We start from the raw sequence: 20,878 nt of genomic DNA, 5'->3' as shown, positions 1-20,878 counted from the left end.
GGATATAGAGGTCCTACCTGATGAAGAGTCCATCTCTGGGTTCAGAACCAGGTTCCAGTCTCCGCCCAGGATAATTTTGGATCCCCTCGCGAACTCAGCTAGGTTCTTCAGCATCTTGACGGCAGTTGACACTTGATCCTGGTTAGGAAGATAGACGTTAGCCAGAGTAAATACTGTTTCATACACTTCTAATTTTAGGAAGACGAATCTGCCTTCTTGATCGATTGAGGTGTCGATTACGTTATGTCTAAACCCTCTGTGCAGTGCTATCGACACTCCTCCTGCTTTCTTCGTGGGGTGTGGGCTGTGGAACCAGGAGGGATAAAATTTGGAGCTGCATGATGGGACACTGTCTGCCCTAAAGTGTGTCTCCTGAAACATAGCTACCTGTATTCTTTTCTTGTGGAGGTGGTACAATATCTGGCCCCTCTTCTGAGGGATGTTTAGGCCCTTGGTGTTGTATGTGCTGCATGTCAGGTCAGCCATGTTTATCTTCAAGATGGGGGGGCCATTGCGTGGAATTCTGTCCGCCGTCTCCGGTGGGAGGGTCTTGGGAAGGGGGGGTGGGAAACACACAAGGTAAATCACATAAACACGAGGACAAATAACCAATATCAAACTGAAAATCTATCTTCTCCCGATAGTTAGCGAGGGCTAACTGTGCCATCGCCATAGGCTATATTAGCAAAAACTAGCAAATTAACGTGCTGCCGCTCCCAGCCCCCTATAACTCTATACGTTTTGAAATGCCCTTGAACCCCGAAACCTCATGGACCCCAAGAAAGTCCCGAACTCGCTTTTCTCCCGTCAATTTCTCTTCTCTCAAGTGGATGGATAGCCCATACTCGAATTGATCTGTCAGGTTGGTTTAACCCCTTTGGGTGTCTGAGGTTCTCGGCTCCCTCGGGGTCTCTCTTTTCTTCGGCGTGATCTGTGTTCCACTGGCTGCCATTCGCTTCTTGGTGGTGGAGTCAGAAGGGGGGTCGGCTTGGGCCAGTCCGGTAGGGACACCTGCGGCAGCTCAAAGGTAGCAAGGAAGTTGGGTAAGTCGCCCAGTCCTCGGAATGTAGCTGATTTGCCTCCTTTGCTGGCGGGGAGCTGAAACGGAAAGCCCCATCTATACACAATTTCTTTTTCTTGAAGTAATGTAAGTAGCGGTTTCAGGGCTTTTCTTTGCTGGAGAGTACGACGAGATAGGTCTGCCAGGATCATTAGTGGAGCCCCCTTATAGGCCAAGTCGCTCACTTTTCTCGCTTGTTGGAGGATTTGTTCCTTCAGTTTGTAGAAGTGCACTCTACATATGATATCTCTTGGTCTTTTTGGATCGGTGGATTTTGGGCCAAGGGCGCGGTGGATTCTGTCGATTTCTACTTCTGTATCTGATGGTCTTTGCAAGAGCTTGTTAAAGAATTCTTGCGCCCACTTCTCCAGCTGGGCGTTTTCAACCTCCTCCGGTAGGCCTCTAATTCTCAAATTGTTCCTACGGTGACGGTTTTCCAAGTCGTCTACCATGTTGAATAGCTCAGAGATTTGTTGGGAGTGCTGCGAGAGCTCGTGCGCATGTTCATTTACGGTATTAGAGGCTATCTCTTGTTCACCCTCGATCTCTTCCAGTCTCTGGCCCAGGTGGCGGATGTCTAGTTGTAGAGCTTCAATGTCCTTTTTATGCGAGCTTTCCATCTTTTGGAAGAGACCATTTATTTCGTTTTTAGTGGGAAGCGCTCGAAGATGCTCCTTCCAGTCCCACTCCTCAGGGGGGGGGTCGGATCTCGGGGGGGAGAGGTTCGCTCCGCCGCTCGCGGTTCTCTTCTGCATCGTGTTGGCGGGTGACGCGGCTCTTATGGTGGGCCTTGCTGATACGGGTGCAGCTTCTGGCGCGCTATGGCTGTCTATGGCATGTGTCTCAGTCGCGGACTCTTGTCTCCTGGGGACACTTAATTCTCCCTTTTTCTGCTGGAGTCTCTGTGGCAGGGGCTGTGGCATATGGGGGGGGGCTGCTTTCTTCTCCCCTGTTGTGCTGCTGAGCACCTGTTCCCCTAGCTTCTCCTGCCCTGGGCTCTTCTGCCTCTCCTTCTCCCAGGTTCTGGGGTGGTTTGTGGGTCTGCCTGTACAGGGGTTTGGGGCCAGGCGGTGTGGGGGTGGGGCTGGGGCAACTCTTACCCCATTCTGCCGTCGGCTCCTCCGGCTCGCCTGCTTGCGCTGCCGCCCGGTCCTCCAGCCTACTCCTCTCTGCTACTCCCTCTGAGCTGCCTCTTGAGCTGTATGTAGCAGGGAGCTCGCTCTCCGCCGCTCCTCCTGAGCGGTCTCCTCTGTTGTGTGTGGCCGGGAGCTTGCTGTCTGCCGCTCCTCCTGAGCGGTCTCCGCTGCTGTGTGCGGCCGGGAGCTTGCTCTTCACCGCTCCTCCCGAGCGGTCTCCGCTGTTGCGTGCTGCAGGGAGCTCGCTCTCCGCTGCTGCCCTCTCCACTGCGCTAGCGCCCGCCGGCACTTCTTCAAGGGGTGTCTCCTCTTCTGTCGGCGCCGCCATCTTGGCTGCGGCGCCGCGCTCCCCGCTGTCTCCCATGCCGCGGAGGAAGTTCTCCAAGCCGCTCCTCGAGTGGGTCGGCGTCTTCTTGGAGTGGTCCTGGGTTCTCCTCTTCACCATCTGGCTGGTAAGGGGGTCTTGGGGTCCTCTTGGGTCCGGTAAATTCTCTTGGGGCCGGGAGCGATGTGAGGAAGCGTCTCACTCGCTCATCTGCTAGCCACGCCTCCTCAAGATGCGTTTTTTTCAGCGATTTTTCTCGCTGCAAAATCGCGATCGGCCGTGTAAAAGTCCTAAAATCCTGCATTTTTCACACTGACTACACAGCCTAATACTAGGCTGATACTTCCTGATGTGTAGCGAAAGCTTTGCAGCCGTCATCTCACTAACATCTCATACAGGATTACACTGAGGCTAATCACGGGCGATTGTGATTTTGCCGCAAGAAAATCGCATTTTTGTTCCTGTGTTTTTGAGCGCAAGCGATGCTATTTTGGGGAATAATCTCGCATCGCATCAATGGAACTTTCTAATGTTAAACGCGCATCGCATTGCCTGTTTGCTTCGTTGCGATGCGATAAGACACCGGCTCAATAGGGATACATAGCAGATAAAAAAAATTGCGCATGGCAGAAAGATAGAGCATGCTACGATTTTTTTATCTCTTAACATCGCGTCAGTGAAAACATCGCTGATGGGAAGAGCACCATTGTAAATCATTGGTTTCCATCTGCTTTTTTTTACTGACTAACACATCAGGCAAAAATCACGCAAAAATCGTGCGATTTTCTCGCCCGTGTGAAACCACTCTGTGAGGTAACAGCTATATATAGATAACAGAGGATCCACCATTCACAATAGGGGATGGTCACAGCTCGCCTCCTCTCCTATTTCTGTATGCACTGAGTGCTGTTAAATGTAGCTCAGGAAAGATGGCTGCCCCCATGGTCATGCATAGAAAACAGACTAAAAAAATTCTACACAGAAAATAAAAACAGATTAGAAAAATGGAAAAAGTTTCTCTATCTGGTTTTAATCAATGAAAAAATTTTGATATAGTCCCTTTAAGTAGGGAAATGGGAGATAAGAAGGAAATGAATATGAGATACATAGAGAGAGAGATATGAAAGCACTGGGCTTTCCCTTATTTGTATGGCGCCAACTTATTCTGCAGCGCTTTCAGGTAATTTATTTATTACCCCCCACCAAGCTGGGTGCTCCTTTTACCGACCTCAGAAGGATGGGTGGCTGAGTCAACCTTGAGCCGCCTACCTGAACCAAGCAGGGATTGAGCTTGCAACCCTCAGGTTGTGAGTGAGAGCTTAAGACTGCATTTCTGCTGCCTTAGCATTCTGCGCCACACGGGGCCCTTATAAATTAATTTAGACGATTATCCTATAAATTGGTGATAACGATAACTTATATAAGACAATATCTCTCCGTGTCCCTATAATGCGTGTATATATAAATATCATCATTCATGCATCGCTCTGGGCGCAGTCAGTCACATAGTAATTAGCAGACTATTCACATCTTACGTGGGGCTTTTTCAATTTAGATCCATTATACTGTAATAGTAGGATCTTTAAAGTGACAGGCACAAACATTATGAGTTATAATGTCATCAACTAATGGGGTGAACATGGCAGGGAGGTCAGTCATTACACACGGGTGGGGGAGTAAGCGCTCCTCTCCAGTCGGAGCTGTAGCCTGGCTGTCCACCACTGGATCTTGTGGTTCCTAGTAGGAATGGCCTTCCAGGCCCTGTAGTTATACAGGACAGGGAAAAAAGTACATGGACACCCTGTTTAATTAGTGGTTTGCCAACAACTGAGTAAGATCAACCAGGGGTGTCCATATACTTTTGACCATGTAATGTATGTATGTGGTGATAATTGTCATTGTTGTCCCCTATTGGCACCATCTATGGCATCCTCTAGGATAATGTTGGCCATATCACTTGGCTGTTTGATTTCTTAGTAGTCTTTATATTGGTATGCTCTTCCCCTCAGGTCATTTCTGAAGAAATTTCGGGAAATAATGGATATGTGGAGCTGTCGTTCTGCGCAAAGAAACTGGATGACAAGGTGACAGGCACAGGGTACAGCCTCCTTTTTGGAGACAGACTTGCGGGTTCCTCTTCTTAGAGACACAGATAGGATATTTCTAGGGTATTCTCAAAAATATAGGTTCACCTGAATGGGATTCTGCACAGCGGGTGGTCAGAAGCACTGCTGTGCAGGACATAAGCTGAAAGGACCCTCATTCTCTAGATCGATGGGGTCAAACCTCTACCGATCGGAATGCTACGGTGTCCATAATACAGTGATTTGTTTTATTGGATACTCAGTTTCCAAGATCAGAACTGTTCTAAATGTATCAATTTTATTAATATATATTTCTTGGGGTTGTCACTCTGTTTTGTCTATTACAGAGCTCTAAATCCCTTACATAGAATTAAAGGGGAACTGTCATCACTCCTGGCATGTCTGATTTAGTAAATACATGGATTGCCCATGAAATTTCAGGGTGTCTTTTCTTATAACTCTGTATTGTGCCATTCCTCTGTAAATTTATGTGGGGGATGCTATAGCTATGCTGAGGCACTATAGGGACACTACAGCTATATGGGGCACTGTTGGAACATTACAGCTATGTGAAGGCACTACAATTATGGTATGTGGAGGCACTACAGTTTTGCAGAGGCACCGCTCGAACACTATACCTATATAGAGCACTGTAGGGAAACTATAGCTATGTAGGGGTATTTTGGGGACACTATACCTATGAGAGCACTTTAGGGACTCTGTAGCTATGTGGGGCTACTGTTAGGACACTATACCTATATGAGGGCACTGTAGGGGCACTATAGCTATGAGCGGGTACTGTTGGAACACTATACCTATATGAGGGCACTCTAGGGACACTATAGCTATGTGCGGGTACTGTTGGGACACTATACCTACAAAGGGGCACTGTGGGGGCACTATAGCTATGTGGGGGGTACTGTTAGGACACTATACCTATATGAGGGCACTGTAGGGGCACTATAGTTATGTGCGGGTACTGTTGGGACACCATACCTATGTGGGGGCACTGTAGGGACACTATAGCTATGTGGGGGTACTGTTTGGACACTATACCTATATGAGGGCACTATAGTTATGTGCGGGTACTGTTGGGACACTATACCTATATGGGGGCACTGTAGGGGCGCTATAGCTATGTACAGGTACTGTTGGAACACTATACCTATATGGGAGCACTGTACGGGCACTATAGCTATGTGGGGGTACTGTTAGGACACTATACCTATATGGGCGCACTGTAGGGGCACTATAGCTATGTGGGGGTACTGTTGGGACACTATACCTATATGAGGGCACTGTAGGGGCACTATAGCTATGTGCGGGTACTGTTGGGACACTGTACCTACATGGGGGCACTGTAGGGACACTATAGCTGTGTGGGGGTACTGTTTGGACACAATACCTATATGAGGGTACTATAGTTATGTGCGGGTACTGTTGGGACACTATACCTATATGGGGGGCACTGTAGGGGCGCTATAGCTATGTACAGGTACTGTTGGAACACTATACCTATATGGGGGAACTGTAGGGGCACTATAGCTATGTGGGGGTACTGTTAGGACACTATACCTATATGGGGGCACTGTAGGTGCACTATAGCTATGTGCGGGTACTGTTGGGACACTATACCTATATGAGGGCACTGTAGGGGCACTATAGCTATGTGCGGGTACTGTTGGGACACTATACCTATATGAGGGCACTGCAGGGGCACTATAGATATGTGGGAGTACTATGTGGGCACTGAATCTTTATTGGGGCATTACAGGTTTGGGGGGGGGGCAGAGGGGGCACTACAGCTTTATAGGGGCACAAAGGGGGCCATTATAACTTTAGGAAGGAAGAAAATAGTCAATATGGAGGAGGATCATAATGGGAAATTATTACTGTATGACACTGAAAAGGGCATTGGAAGTAGCAGCAGGATGAACAGTTCTACAGAGACAAGTCATAAACAAATCTTCATAGTGTTCTGAGCCCAGATAGAGAAGAAAAAGGAAACAGAGGTCTATAATCACTTGTTTCGGTAAAATTTGCTACAGGTGGGAAGTGGGGGCCCAGCCACATTATTTGCACAGGGGTCCTCTGCACTCTGTATTGCCAGGAGAGCAGAGAGGTCCTCTCCCCTACCCTAATTGTACAGTGGCTATCCTACAATTTTATAGCTCAGCCAGGATGTATAGAATGCTCAGTGGTACGTGGCTTTATGGTGCTACTCCAATGGGGTCACTTATACACAAGCACAATTTTTAGATATGCTTATTATCCATAGTGTAACAGGGGGACCGCACATATGTTTGTATTAATGCAAATTCAATATTTAATTTCAAGTGTGATGAAATCTATTGTGGCTATGAGTGAACTGTTAATTACGCCATTCCTTATTTTTTTGCATTAGGACCTTTTTAGCAAATCTGACCCATTCCTGGAAATCTACAGAGTAAATGATGACCAAAGTGAACAGCTGGTATACAGGACAGAGGTAAGGTTTGCAGGAAGAGGGTTAGATAGTGTGAATATAGCAGGAGGATGAGGAGTATTCGAATTAAAGCTTCCTCATACATATGTCCATTCGGCTTGGCTGAGCATTCAAATGTTTAGGGAGATAAGCTGCAGTCAGACAGCTCTGGCAGCGACTTTCCCAGGGAACAAAAGGATCAGGCATTGAAATTCCACATGCCCAATACTTCTTTTCCCCAAATTCATCTGTCGGGGTTTTCATATATAGGCCATGTATTACCTATCTACAGGATGGGACTCCCACGATCCCAAGTTCAATAGCGCTTGTTTGTTTCTGTCAGTCCCTAACATACTGAATGGAGCAGTGGGGAGCGTGCTCAACCGCCGCTCCACTCACACGCTTCTCTGCGGTCATGCAGTGAGAAGATTCAGGACCAGAATCAGAACCAGAATCCAACTATTAAATATCCACCTACAGGAATTATTATCTTATATACTTTATGCAAGGGTGCACATACCACAGAGGCAAACTATGCGACTGCTATTGGGCCCTTGGAGAGAGGGGACCCCAGCTGAATATATGCATGACCTTCCTCCGAAGAGGAACCGCAATGTTAGCAAGCATGGAAGTAGACAATTTGCATTATGGTCATTTAAAAGGGTATGGAATGGAAGAGAAATACCAGGCTGTCTTCTCCTGGGTGGCAAAACCAAACACCATAATGGGGGGCCCATTTACGTTTTTGGTATTGGGCCCTATTTTGTTCTGTGTACACCAATGTCTTTAAGTAAATTCTCTTTTTTGATAGGTTGTTAAAAACAACTTGAACCCCGTATGGGAATCATTTAAGGTGTCCCTGAGTTCTCTGTGCTGCTGCGAAGAGACGAGGAAGCTCAGGGTAAGTCATCATTGCATTTTTCGCATGCACTGGAATTCCTATTTCCTCGCTTTTTGCCTGTCATTATACCCCCCCCATCCTCTCCATTCATCTCATTTCCTTCTCTGTACTAATTCCTCATTCTCTCTCTTATCTCACTTTCGCCCACCCCTTCTCTCTTCCTCCAGTGCCTAGTCTGGGATTATGACTCCCGTGGAAAACATGATTTTATTGGAGAGTTTTATGCAACCTTTGAAGAGATGCAGAAAGGAATTGGTGGAAACAAGGTGAGAAAATGAGATAGAATTCACAGGGAGCAGACAAGCGTGGAAAATAGGGATGTTGGTTTTGAAATGGAAATTAGTTGTGGCTTATGTCCTGGCTTAATCCAGGCGGCTCTGAACTTCTACAAGAAAGACTCTGTGCTCTCATAAATTAGTGGTCTGTCACATCCAACTCATTGTAGGGTGACGTTAGGAACAACAGAAGGACTTGGACTGTCCCTTGCTGCTCTAAAACTGCAATTGACATCCAGTACTGAAAGAGAAGTCGCTTGACCAAGAACATTGCACCTTGTCAAGGAGTCATGAACGGCTCAGTGATTCCTCTCAACTAGTCCGCCAAGTGGGAAGTATGGTTTATATACACCATTCTGCAAAAACTAAATGGACGTCTGAGCAAGAATAAAAAGTAGTGTTTATTTCCATATGTTAATACTTAGTGGCAGGGGTGTAGCTAAAGGCTCATTTGTGCAAAAGTTTATCTTGTCCTCCCCAATCTTCTCTTAACCCCTTAATGCAGAGGCGTAACTTGAAGCTCCTGGGCCCCAATGCAAAACCTGTAACAGGGCCCCCAACTATAATGCTTTATTCATAGTACTAGGGTCCCTATATTGAGAAGAAAGGACTTATGGGCCCCATAAGGCTCCTAGGCCCGGGTTTAACCGCATCCCCTGTATCCTCTATAGTTACGCCAGTGCTTAGTGGGGCTCTTTTGGCCCTAATGAAATCAGATACTCTCTGTGGCATACCTTCTACCAATGTCTCATGCGCTTCAGCTGGGATTTCCCTCCATTCATCCTATAAATGTCTGGCGAGTTCTCTGAAAGATGATGGATGTTGTTCATATTTCATGACCTGATGTTCCAGTTCATTCCAGAGATGTTCAGTAGGGTTGAGGTCAGGACTCTGTACAGATCGGTCCAATCATGGAACATCCATATTCTCAAACCAACGTAAAACAGCGTTGGATGTGTGACAAGGTGCCTTGACATTTGGAAGTATGGCTGACCATTCCCAGAGTATTGTCACATTGTCGGCAGCACATTATTGTCTAGAATGTCGGGGTACACCTCTGTGTTCTTGGTTCCTGTCACTACAACCAACGGGCTAAGACCATGCCACGTAAACCATCCCCGGACCATAACCGAGCCTCCACTGTACCTATCTGTTGGCACAACACACTTGGGTAAAAGGTGTTCACCAGGCATCCTCGACATCCATCTGAATTGAAGATGGAGTAGTGTGATTCGTCACTCCACAGAACATTCTTCCGTTGCTCAACTGTTTAATGACGACGCTCCTTGCTCCATTGTAGATGGGCCGATGCATTATGCTTTGTAGTGGATGACATAAGCTGTATATACAATAGCGTGCAGTTCCCATCACAAATGATAGCTGACACCTCCAAGGGTCGGCATCATGTAGCATGGTTTATGAGACATGACAGTAACACACGATCCATTCTACTAATAGGGGTGTCCAAATACTTCTTGTAGGATAGTGTAGACATTGTATTTTCTTTGCTCTAAACTGGCCCTTTGGGGGAGCTCAGTAGATGTTATTGCACCCATTACTTAAGTATAGTAGACGATTGCTTTGTAAAAGCTGAAGCATCTTTGTCTTTCTTCTTCTTTGCAGGTACAATGGGACTGTATAAATCCAAAATACAAAGTGAAGAAAAGAAACTACAAGAACTCTGGGGTGGTTATATTATCTGACCTTAAGGTAATTCGTCAATGCCATTTTTCTTCTGTTTCTCAGGCTTGATGTATGAAGTTTTCTTTAGGGACATCGATGACTAGAAGATAAGGAGCTCATTGTCCTTCAATATTGCAGGGTGATTCAGAAAGAATGGTGCAAAAGTAAAGCTGATTTTGTCATACATAAATTTATTATACAACGTCCAGAATAACACGGAAGAGCTCTAAGTTTTTATTGCACTTTAAGGATGTTCAATGTCCGTGCTGTTTGTGACACTAGATGATATAAAACAATGTAACTCCTCTGCAGTGGAATTGATAACAGAGGACATGCCGGGATGCATCGAACATCTCTAAGGTGCAATAAAAACTTGAAGAGTACTTCTTTACTTTTGCTCCATTCTTTATGAATCACCCTGTAGTAATAAAATGACAGGACATGGCAGGATTTACTACTTTATTAGACGTAAAGTTGTAGTCTGCTTGTAAACCATTGATGGTCCACCCACAGGACAGGTCATCAGTAGTAAATCATGGGGTCTGAACTGATTTCTGCAGGAAAAAGACAGCTCTGTTCCCACCGCAGTGGTCAGACTTGGTATTGCAACCCAAGTTCCTACTAACTTCATTGAGAACTTTTTCTTCAATACTAAGCCTGGCCACTTCAGCGGGAACAGAGCTGTCTGCTTCCTGCAGAAATTTGCTCAGTGCACAAGTGCACGTCCCAGAAAACAGCTAATTGCTGGGAGTCCCAACTGGTGAATACCCGTTGATCTGCTATTAATGAAAGGGCATCAATAGTTTACAACTTGACAACCCCTTTAATGTATATAAGTATCAGGCCAGTGTCATATCCCGGAGCTTCCTACTCATCCAGGGATCTTCTTTGTGACTTTTGGGTCCGTGTAATATTATAATGTCTCCTCTCTGCTTATTACAGATACACAGAGTCTATTCCTTCCTTGATTATGTAATGGGTGGCTGTCAAATCCACTTCACAGTAAGTATATACATTATATATGTTCCCATTGATTGTTTGTAATTAGTCAACATGCAAAGATACAGACATGAGCATGGTCAGGGAATAACAAGTCACCATAAGACCCATTAGCAAGAAACGTGGTCTCACCATCATGATGACTATTGGCAATATGCTTGGAAAGGAAAAGTTAGGATTTTCATGGTCCTTGTTAAAGGTGTTTTCCAGGAAGAAACTATTGATGACTTATCCTCAGGAATGTATGCTTCTCAGGGCCCTTACTGATCAGCTGATTGAAGAAAGCCTGCATTCCTGGGCTCTTCTGAGGACTGTGACATCAAGTGAATGGGACCAAGCTGCTATACCAGGCACAGCCACTATGAAACGCACGGCACTGTGCCTGGTATGCACCAAAGTGACAGCGGTGCTCACCCAAGTGCTGCAGCCACTTCAGTCAGCTAATCATCTGGGTCCTTAGTCTGGGTCTGATGTTGTTGACCTGTCCTGAGAATAGGTTATCAATATTGAAGTCCTGGAAAATCCCTTTAAAAGGCATAAAATGAATCTTTGGTTCACTTCTACTTCTAGTTTTAGTTTTCTAGCCTTCTAGTTCTTCATCTGCTTCTTGACTCTTTGCATGCAACATCTCAATCATATACTGCAACTTCATGGCTGTACCAGGAACTCACTAACATGCTTGACTCTCTGCTTCTTCTCATAAGGTTGCCATTGACTTCACAGCATCCAACGGAGATCCTAGAAATAGCTGCTCCCTTCATTATATTAACCCTTACCAGCCCAACGAGTATCTGAAGGCCTTAGTTGCTGTGGGAGAAATCTGCCAAGATTATGACAGGTGTTCAGCACCCCTTCCTCTGTGTTTGTACTGTTTATAACTTTAGATATAATATGTGGCCTGGGCAAAAATTTTGTAAAGAGCTTCAAGGTCTCCTAAATCGCTCAGCATTGATTCTGTCACCGCAGAACAATACCGTTGTGCAAGGCATTATGCTGTGCACTCATGTGTTGCATGCAAGATAGATCAAGAGCGTTTTAGCGACAATATCGGCTTCTGATCAGCTGGGTGACAATATTGATTCATATTTACTACTTCATATTACAGACGGATAGTCCATTGACTGAAATGGTGCGCAAATCTGGAATACTTGTTTTTGAAATTTGTCTAAAATGATGTCACTTCTGCGGCACGTCTTAATACAATGGCAGCAGAAATACCATATACTGCAATATGAACCGTCAGTCCACCATCAGGACTGATGGGTGCTCTGTGTATTATTTTTCTCTGACTTTTGGGATTGTCTCTAGCATTATTAAGGGCTCTATTTACTGGGAATTCTCAGCCCTTTTTGATGCTCTGGGGATCATCTCAAGACCTTTTTAGAGGTCTCTGTAATGGGAACTCTCAGCTCTTTTTGTCTTGTACCCAAGAAGTTCACAACTTCAGCCCTACGTAGTATCATATTATCTAGGAGTTCATAGCTCACACTCTACATTTGGAGTACACATTAGTATCTTGCTGTAGTATTAGTCTGTGGGCTTATTGGGTCTGTTAGTAATTCCACAGTCATGCGTACATTATTTCTGTATGACTTGGGTTATTATGGATGCAATCGGTCTTGACATCGTTTTAGTCATTAGGTTTCGGAAGAATTAGAATCAGTCTAGGGAAACGTGTCAAACCGAACCACTTTTTATGGTTCCTGGTGTTTTTTTCTTTCCCCATTTACCTATCCACTGAGGAAATATTCATTAATTTGTTTTGAGTTTTCTCTAAATATCTTCTGAGACTAACTTGGTTGTCATCTTGACTGCAATTATTATACTTGCAGTCTTGCTGATACAAAGGACAGTACGTTGACAGGAATATCCTCCGCAACATTCCAGATGACCCTACTATTGCTATAATAATTGGCAAAGATTTGGGTCACGCACCCCGCCTAATTTTTATCTGATGTGGCTGACTAGCTCTGACTGGGCATCTCATCCTTTGTCCAGTGGGTTTGAACTCTGCTGTTTGTTTTAGAGGCATTTCCATAATATCGAGCAGCTGATATTGGGATTAAATACAAAAAAAAGTTTTGTTTTTTTTAATCATTGTAAAAAATAAAGTACCATATATACTCGAGTATAAGCCTAGTTTTTCAGCACATTTTTTATTGCTGAAAAGGCCCCCCTCGGCTTATACTCGAGTGAAGTAAAAAAAAAAAAAACCCGCAATACTCAGCTCACAGCCTGCGTCTGTGTCCCCGGCATGATGGTCTCCCCGGTGGTGCAGCAAGCTGCTTGAGAATTCTCCCCGCTATCATCTCCCTGCTCAGCTTTGAATTTCCCTGCCATCAGCGCTGTGATTGGATCGAGCGCCAGCCAATCACTGCAGGAGCTCCATCATTCACAGCCATTCAGTGGATGACATCACTGAATGCCTGTGATTGGTTTATCGAGCGCCGCTGTGATTGACTGGCGCTCGATCCAATCACAGCGCTTACTTACACAGCGCTAACGGCGGGGGAATTCAAAGCTGAGCAGGGAAATGACAGCGGGGAGAATTCTCAAGCAGCTAGCCGCACCGCCGACGACACAGATGCCTGCTGGAAGGTGAGTATTGCAGGGCTTCTTTTACCTAGTATATACTCGAGTATATACTCCAGTTTTTTGTGGTAAAACTTATTGACTCGGCTTATACTCGGGTCGGCTAATACTCGAGTATATACGGTATATTAAATGTTTAAACCTCATATTGATAATAAAAAGCAAAACAAAAAAACCCCAATAACATATTTGATATTGCCATGTCTGTAAAAGTCCAACTTAGCAAAGTAAGCAGACATAAGCAATTACTTATCCCGCATGGCAAACATTGTCAGAAACAAGACTGCACAACGCCAGAATTGTGTTCTTTAGGTCACCCAATCTCCATGAAAAACATGTAATAAAACTATCAAAAAGTTGTATGGTGCTAATAGAAACTACAAGACATCCTGTAGAAAACGAGTCCTCACACAACTCCATTGATGGAAATATAAATTAGTTATGGCAGTCAGGAGATGGCAGCAGAAAGAAATTTTTTTCCCCAAGAAATATATATATATATTTTTAAGGTAGTACAGTAAAAAAATAACTATATAAATTTGTTGTAATCATACTGACCCACAGAATAAAATTATCATGTCATTTTTTTCTGCAGCGTGTACGCCGTAAAAGCAAGACCCCCTCAAAAAGTCAGAATTGTTTTTTTTTTTCCATTTCACTCCACTTGGAACTTTTTAAAAGTTTTTCAGTCTATTATATGGTACATTAAATTGTACCATTAAAACTACAACTCATCCCGCAAAATACAAGACCTCAGACAGCTGCATTGCCAGAAAAATAAGAGTTATGAATTTTTGAAAGTGGGGAGGAAAAATAAGAAAAGGGCCCCATCCCTAAAGGGTTAAAGTATTGCTGGCTCCATAAGGATAAGGAACCTGGTTGCGACTACTTTCTTTGCATTCCTAGATCTGAACCACTGATGCCATGCTTAGGTATGAATGTGACTAATTAGGTGCTCATTAAAGATGAGCGAGCATACTCGCTAAGGCAAACTACTCGAGCGAGTAGTGCCTTATGCAAGTACCTGCCCGCTCGTCTCTAAAGATTCGGGTTCCGGCGGGGGGCGGGGGAGAGCAGGGAGGAACGGGGGGAGATCTCTCTCTCACTCTCTCCCCCCTGCTCACTCCCGTAACTCACCGCTCTCCCCTGCCGGAACCTGAATCTTTTGAGATGAGCGGGCAGGTACTCGCATAAGTCACTACTCGCTCCAGTAGTTTGCCTTAGCGAGTACGCTCGCTCATCTCTAGTGCTCATACATCATGTGACCTGCAGTGATCCAACCATTAATGATTATGGAGATAATAGACTTTTAACTTGTCGCTCATTTCAACTGTGCCAATGAAGTTTTTACTAGAATTCCCCCTTATTATCAACCCCATTTTTACCCTGAGCTCTAAATAATCCCTTGTTGTTGCATTGTGTGATCCCTCTGTGTAGCTTACATGTATTTTATGCCCTTACTTACTCTTGCTTGTCAACTCTTTTCAGTGACAAAAGATTCTCGGCCCTTGGATTCGGTGCTCGCATTCCTCCAAAATATGAGGTAAGAACATTTCATTTTTAGTGATTTTTGCAGCTTGTGTCATCTCATAGTGAATATACTAAATGGTGAGATCAGTATATTTGAAGCCCCATTTTAAAAGGAGTCTTCAGAACTTAAATATTGATGGTCTAGACTTATGATAAGAAATCAATGATTACTTGGGGGGTATGTGGGACCTTCCCAAACCTTCAAATGAAGAGTTTTTATTCATTCTGGGCTCAGACAGAGGTTGGCAACAGTTTGGGCTTGTAGGACTTGCACCCTAACCAGTTGCCGGAACTATGTGACCTCTGCCTTTTAGTTTCTAGCTTGGACTGATTTCCATGTGCACAAAATACACTGAATGATTGCTTTATTGGAGACCCCAATCTAATAATCCATTGGACTTCCTTTGGCCCTCAGAACTGCAACAATTGACGTAGATCTCGTTAGTGTTGAAATTGTTCTGCAGGAATATTGGACCCAGGGTGTGCCAAGAAACATCCCCCACACCATTACTGTACCTCCACTAGCCTGACAGGAAGGGGTCATCAATTCATGCTGCTTGTGCCAAATTCTGACCTTCCCATCAGCATGGTGCAACAGAAATCTGACCAGGCGATGTTCTTCCACTACTCAATGATCTAATTTTTGTGTTCTTTTGCCCCTGGAGTCTCGCCTTTCTGTTTCTTTTAGACACAATGGCTGGAACTGGTTGTCTGCTATTATAGCCCATCCATACTAAGGAACAATCAGTTGTGTATTCAGACACATTAGTTGTGATCGTTGGTTTTTTTTTAATTATAATCTGTATTCACATTGAAACTGATCCATGAAAAACTAGTCACATGATTTTATGTCGCACTCTGGGGTCACGTGGCTAATTACGATATCGGGAAGTTGCAATTGTAAAAGGGTCAATGTATCTGATAAAGTGGCCATTCAATGTATATGTGAAGATGTATAAAAACTTTCTTGTTTTCTTTTATTACATGTTGTATAATTTACTACTTCTTTCTTATAGTTGAACACATGTGGGAGTTTATCAAGGATGGGCAGTAGTTTTCTATAGTTTAAAAAGGCACAAATTTTTGAACAAGTTGGGTTTTGGTCAACATTTTTGCAACTTTTTGTAGAATGTTGCGTCCTCCTAGTGTATTAACTATTCTATTGTCCCAGACAAGCTGGATTATTAGAGTTTTACCTCCATATTTCATTCCGATTCTTGAGGCCAGAAGCCCTTTAACAGCTGTCACATTACTGAAGGTTCAAGTACCAGGTTCAAGGGCCTTTTGTCTTATGACACATTACATGTTCCGTCCATTGATTCCTAATACTGATGTTTGCTCTTTACCGCCGCTCTCTTCTGTGCTGTGACCTATTTCTCCGTTCCCTCCCCTCCTCTGTCTTCTTTCCATATCTGGGGAGATTTCATCAATGACCTTCAGTAATTAGCGGCACGCACCGGGCCTGTGTTCTCGTCTCGTCCCTCTCAGTGATCTCTCAAGTTCTTCTGAGTGCTTCACCGATTTATTGCACTCTCTGAATAATGCACAAGGATCTCTCTTTAATCAGTGTTTGATGGCAATGAAACTCTCTCTCAATTAAGTGCTGATATTGCAAATCATATAGGAAATGTTTCTTTTGAAAACCGCCTTTTGAAGGATCTTGTAATGGGCTGTGATGTGTACATGATTGGTAGAACATGACAAGCAAAAATCACTGGGTGTATAATGAATCGCAAGAAAAGATACAACGTGATTGACTGTACTTTACTCATCTTCTGTTTTTAGCTTTTCGTATCTAGCATTGCAATGTGAATGGGTCGGTGGCTTCTTTCATCCTATTGAAGTTTATCTTGTACTGACAAAGTCTAATAAGGGTGAAGCAGCTTCCTGTGGTTAATATACATACAGTATCTCCTCTAGGGTTACAGTATAGCAGAAGATAACATTAGTGGAGGTACAGTATGGTAGATGTTAGCAAGGCTGATACATTCAAGCTGCTATCCTATTGTAGCATCCCGCAGCAACAAAGACACAAGGCCCACGCTGAGGTGCTGGTGGGGTAGAGATGGCACTTGTTACGGCGGCTCTATCAGACTCCTCCCCGGAGGGAAGCATGTAACCTCGGCCAAGGTACTGCTAGGCCACTTCCAGGCAACGCTGCGACAGCGGTTAACTGTATAGGGATGCGTAGTGGACCGTAGAAGTTGTCACTCGTGACGCCAGCATTCCTTCAAACCGCTGATTCTCCAGCGGTAGAAATAATAGAGTCCACACACTGTTATGCTTAAATACCTCAATCAATAGGAACGGGCAGTTACTGGAACTTTACTTCTTACACTGCAAAACTTCACACGCAAGTGCAGGAATGACAGTTAGGCAAGGTCAGGGAGGAGAACACAGTATGACATCGGACCTTCAGGCTGAGTTATCTGTAAGGTTCTGCTCCTGGAAAGGGAACACTCCAGAGGGGGACGAGGGAAGGGAACACTCCACAGGAGGACGGGGAAAGGGAACACTCCACTGACACTCACTTGTACTCTGCAGCGTAAACATTGCACGGCAGACTTCTTTCTTCTTTCTCACTCCTTACAGATGGTTCCTGAAATTGGGGACCTCAGGATACCTCTCTTCTGCTTCCATCCCTTCACCACATGAGGGTTGAAGGTACCCCCATGTGGCCGGCACTTTCACTGCTCTCACAACCACTGAAGAAGACAGAAGACAGAAGACCACACCTAACTCTCAATCACTCATATTTATAGCATTCAATCATCACGTGACTAGACAAACTTGTTACATTTTCCAGACATATCCCAGCCACTTTCAGACATTAACCTCTTACATGCTGGAGCTGTGCAATACACATAACTCAAGACAAGACACTTTGCACAGTGCATCCACATAAAAAACATGACATGTATGACAGTTATGGAGGGGCGGATATATAGACTTTGGGCCACTACACTATGTGGAACTGTTAATGAGGGAAGCTTTAGGTGGCTGCTGCAGGAGAAATGTGATATTGCATAAATGGGGAGACCATGGAAGACATGAGCAGGGTTCCCCCTTGGCTGCAACTCTCTAAAGGGCAAGTCCCACCAGGGTACCCCTCTCTATGAAGTCCATATATTCTTAATAGGACATCAGGACAGGGGTTGACCTATTAGGACAAGCCCTTTACACAAGAAACTCCCTATACATGGCTGGACATAACTATGTGCAATCTGTACAGTTGTACAGTGTGCTGACCACTAGCTTGTGTGTGTATGTGGAGGGGCACTAGGCTGATGTAGGCTGTGGGTGATTCCTCCCATTGAGTCTGCCAGATTAACTTCTTCCTCTGTGCAGCAGCGTCTTGTGGAGCTACATGAATCCTCCTCCTCCTAGTTTTGTCTCCTCCCCTCTGATGTTCTGAGGAACGGCTGTTAGGCCATCGGCAACCCCGCAACACAGTTACATACTTCAGCTACTGTATTTCTTATGAGCTTGGTTCAGGCATTTTTATCTATGCACTGAGCTTGGTTGTGGTGCTGTATTTATGTCATGAGCTTGGTTCTGGTGCTGTATTTATGTTATGAGCTTGATGCTAGAATTGTATCTATGTACTGAGTTTGGTACTAGTACTGTATTTATGTTATGAGCTCGGTTCTAGTACTGCATCTATGTACTCAGTTTGGTTTTAGTGCTGAATTTATGTTATGAGCTCAGTTCTGGTATTGTATCTATGCACTGAGCTTGGTTCTAGAGCTGTATTTATGTTATGAGCTCGGTTCTGGTATTTTATCTATGCACTGAGGTTAGTTCTGTATTTATGTTATAATCTTGGTTCTGGTGCTGAATTTATGTTATGTTGGCTCTGGTACAGCATGTATTTCTTGAGCTGTTCTACTGTAGGTATGCTGCTATCTTGTTGCTTTCTGCACAAGCAGAATATAGGCAGACCATTTATGTACTGAGTTTGGTTCTAGTGCTGATTTTATGTTATTAGGTCCATTCTGGTATTGTATCTATGCGCTGAGCTTGGTTGTGGTGCTGTATTTATGTTATGAGGTTGCTTCTGGTACCGTATTTATGTTATGAGCTCAGTTCTGGTATTGTATCTATGCAATGAGCTTGGTTCTAGAGCTGTATTTATGTTATGAGCTCAGTTCTGACATTTTCCCTATGCCCTGAGATTGGTTCTGGTGCTGTATTTATTTTATAAGTTTGGATTTGGTGCTGAATTTATGTAATGTTGGTTATGGTACAGCATGTATTCCCTGAGCTGTTTTGGTGTCAGTATGCTGCTAGCTTGTTGCTTTCTGTACAAACAGAATATAGGCAGACTATCAGTGCAACTTTTTTTTTTTTACTGATGACTAGGGAGGCGGCAAAAAAAATTCTGCACAAGAGTCTGGCACTGCTCATACAAATATATACAGTGGGCACACCACATCAGTTATTTGCTGCTGTTAACTTCTGTGTTTTTCCAGATGAACCCCTTTGTGTCTCATTACTATTTGATTAGTTTGAAATGATGACCATTAAAATGTAAGGTAGGGGAAGGGGACTTACAAAGGCATACTGTTGATTTTAACTACTGTACTATGTATGCGCATTAAAAGCTTATTGTTCTGCTGCACAAACCTTGCAAGGTGCCATGGTATTATTGTGGGTAGCATCCTCCCCTAGGTGCAGTCCAGGTATCACGGGTGGAAAGGAAGGGTGACACCAATATGCCAGGGAGTGCTGTGCACCTCACATATCACTGGGAAGAAGTTATATAAGTTGGGGGTCTTGTTTGCACCCTCATTGTTGAGGAATAGTTGTGTGACTTTTGTGGCACCTGAGTGATAACAAATACCTGCATCAGAGAAGCTGCAGAGAGGGCATGAGCATCTAATTGTGCAAGAAGAGAGGAACAGGAACACTATCTTTTCTCCTTAGGGAGAGCATCTAGAAGGTGAGTGAGTGAGGAGAGTTATAAGGCCATTCATGCTTCTTTGGGTAATATGCAAAAAAGGGAGATAGAACAATACCTCTGCAGTGCCACCTATTGGAAGGCAGCATTCCTGCAAGTCAATGTTAGACTCTTTATACAAGCCTTGTAACAATGACTGAGAATTGAAAGCCAAGCCAGAAGTAGAGAGGAAGTGAAATGAGAGTGTCCTATACCACATAAATCCTGATTGCCGGAGTCAAAGTCATGATGAGGCCATTGCACAGCTACCGGTAGCACTATCCACTTCCAGCATTCTACGCATTGACAGTGGACTGAGCGATCAGCTGGTAGATCATTAATAGTAGAGGTCTTGGACAACCACTTTAAGGGCACTTTCACACAAGCATATATTGGCCTCTATTTTTACGGCCAGCTGATATACGCTACAATGTGAAGCGTAAAAACTTATGAACAGGCGCACAAATCTAACGTTTGTGTGCCCGTTCAGACGGCATAGGCCCCATACTGTTGTCCCTTTCCTCCCCCTTGCCGGCTCACCTCCTCCCCTCTGGCTGATTGCATTGGAAGGAGGCGAGACAGGGGCGGAGCTAAGTGCTGCCCCATCCTGCCTCCTATTGCTGGCTGTGGACAAGGGGCGGGGAGGGGGTGGAGCTTAGCTCCACCACTGTCCCACCCCTTGTTTGCAGCCAGCAATAGGAGGAGGCAGGACAGGATGCTGCTTAGCTCCGCCCCACTCCCTTCCGATGTAATCAGCCAGAGGTGAGGAGAGCAGAGGGAGGGAGCTTAGCAGTCATGCTGCTATACTCCCTCCCACCTCCCTTCTCCGGCCGCTGTCATTGGCTCCCATAGAAGTCCATGCAGCGACCAACGTATTCCGGCCCAAAAAA

At 44.6% G+C, this 20,878-nt stretch overlaps 1 protein-coding gene across 2 annotated transcripts in view; it reads left to right on the top strand.

Annotated features, from left to right (window-relative positions):
- Positions 1 to 20,878, top strand: part of CPNE7 (copine 7) — a 90,541-nt gene that overhangs the window by 43,439 nt on the left and 26,224 nt on the right. For both annotated transcript variants that reach the window (XM_066582920.1, XM_066582919.1), the window contains 8 exons: positions 4,531 to 4,605; positions 7,010 to 7,093; positions 7,881 to 7,970; positions 8,138 to 8,236; positions 9,869 to 9,955; positions 10,871 to 10,930; positions 11,632 to 11,765; positions 15,008 to 15,062. In XM_066582920.1, coding sequence (XP_066439017.1) covers positions 4,531 to 4,605; positions 7,010 to 7,093; positions 7,881 to 7,970; positions 8,138 to 8,236; positions 9,869 to 9,955; positions 10,871 to 10,930; positions 11,632 to 11,765; positions 15,008 to 15,062 — 684 coding nt within the window. The remainder of the gene's footprint in view (positions 1 to 4,530; positions 4,606 to 7,009; positions 7,094 to 7,880; positions 7,971 to 8,137; positions 8,237 to 9,868; positions 9,956 to 10,870; positions 10,931 to 11,631; positions 11,766 to 15,007; positions 15,063 to 20,878) is intronic.

This window comes from Eleutherodactylus coqui, chromosome 11 (assembly GCF_035609145.1).
Source record: "Eleutherodactylus coqui strain aEleCoq1 chromosome 11, aEleCoq1.hap1, whole genome shotgun sequence".
Classification (NCBI taxonomy): domain Eukaryota; kingdom Metazoa; phylum Chordata; class Amphibia; order Anura; family Eleutherodactylidae; genus Eleutherodactylus; species Eleutherodactylus coqui.
Note: the sequence above shows the minus strand (reverse complement) of the source record. Positions and strands in the feature narration are given on the sequence as shown.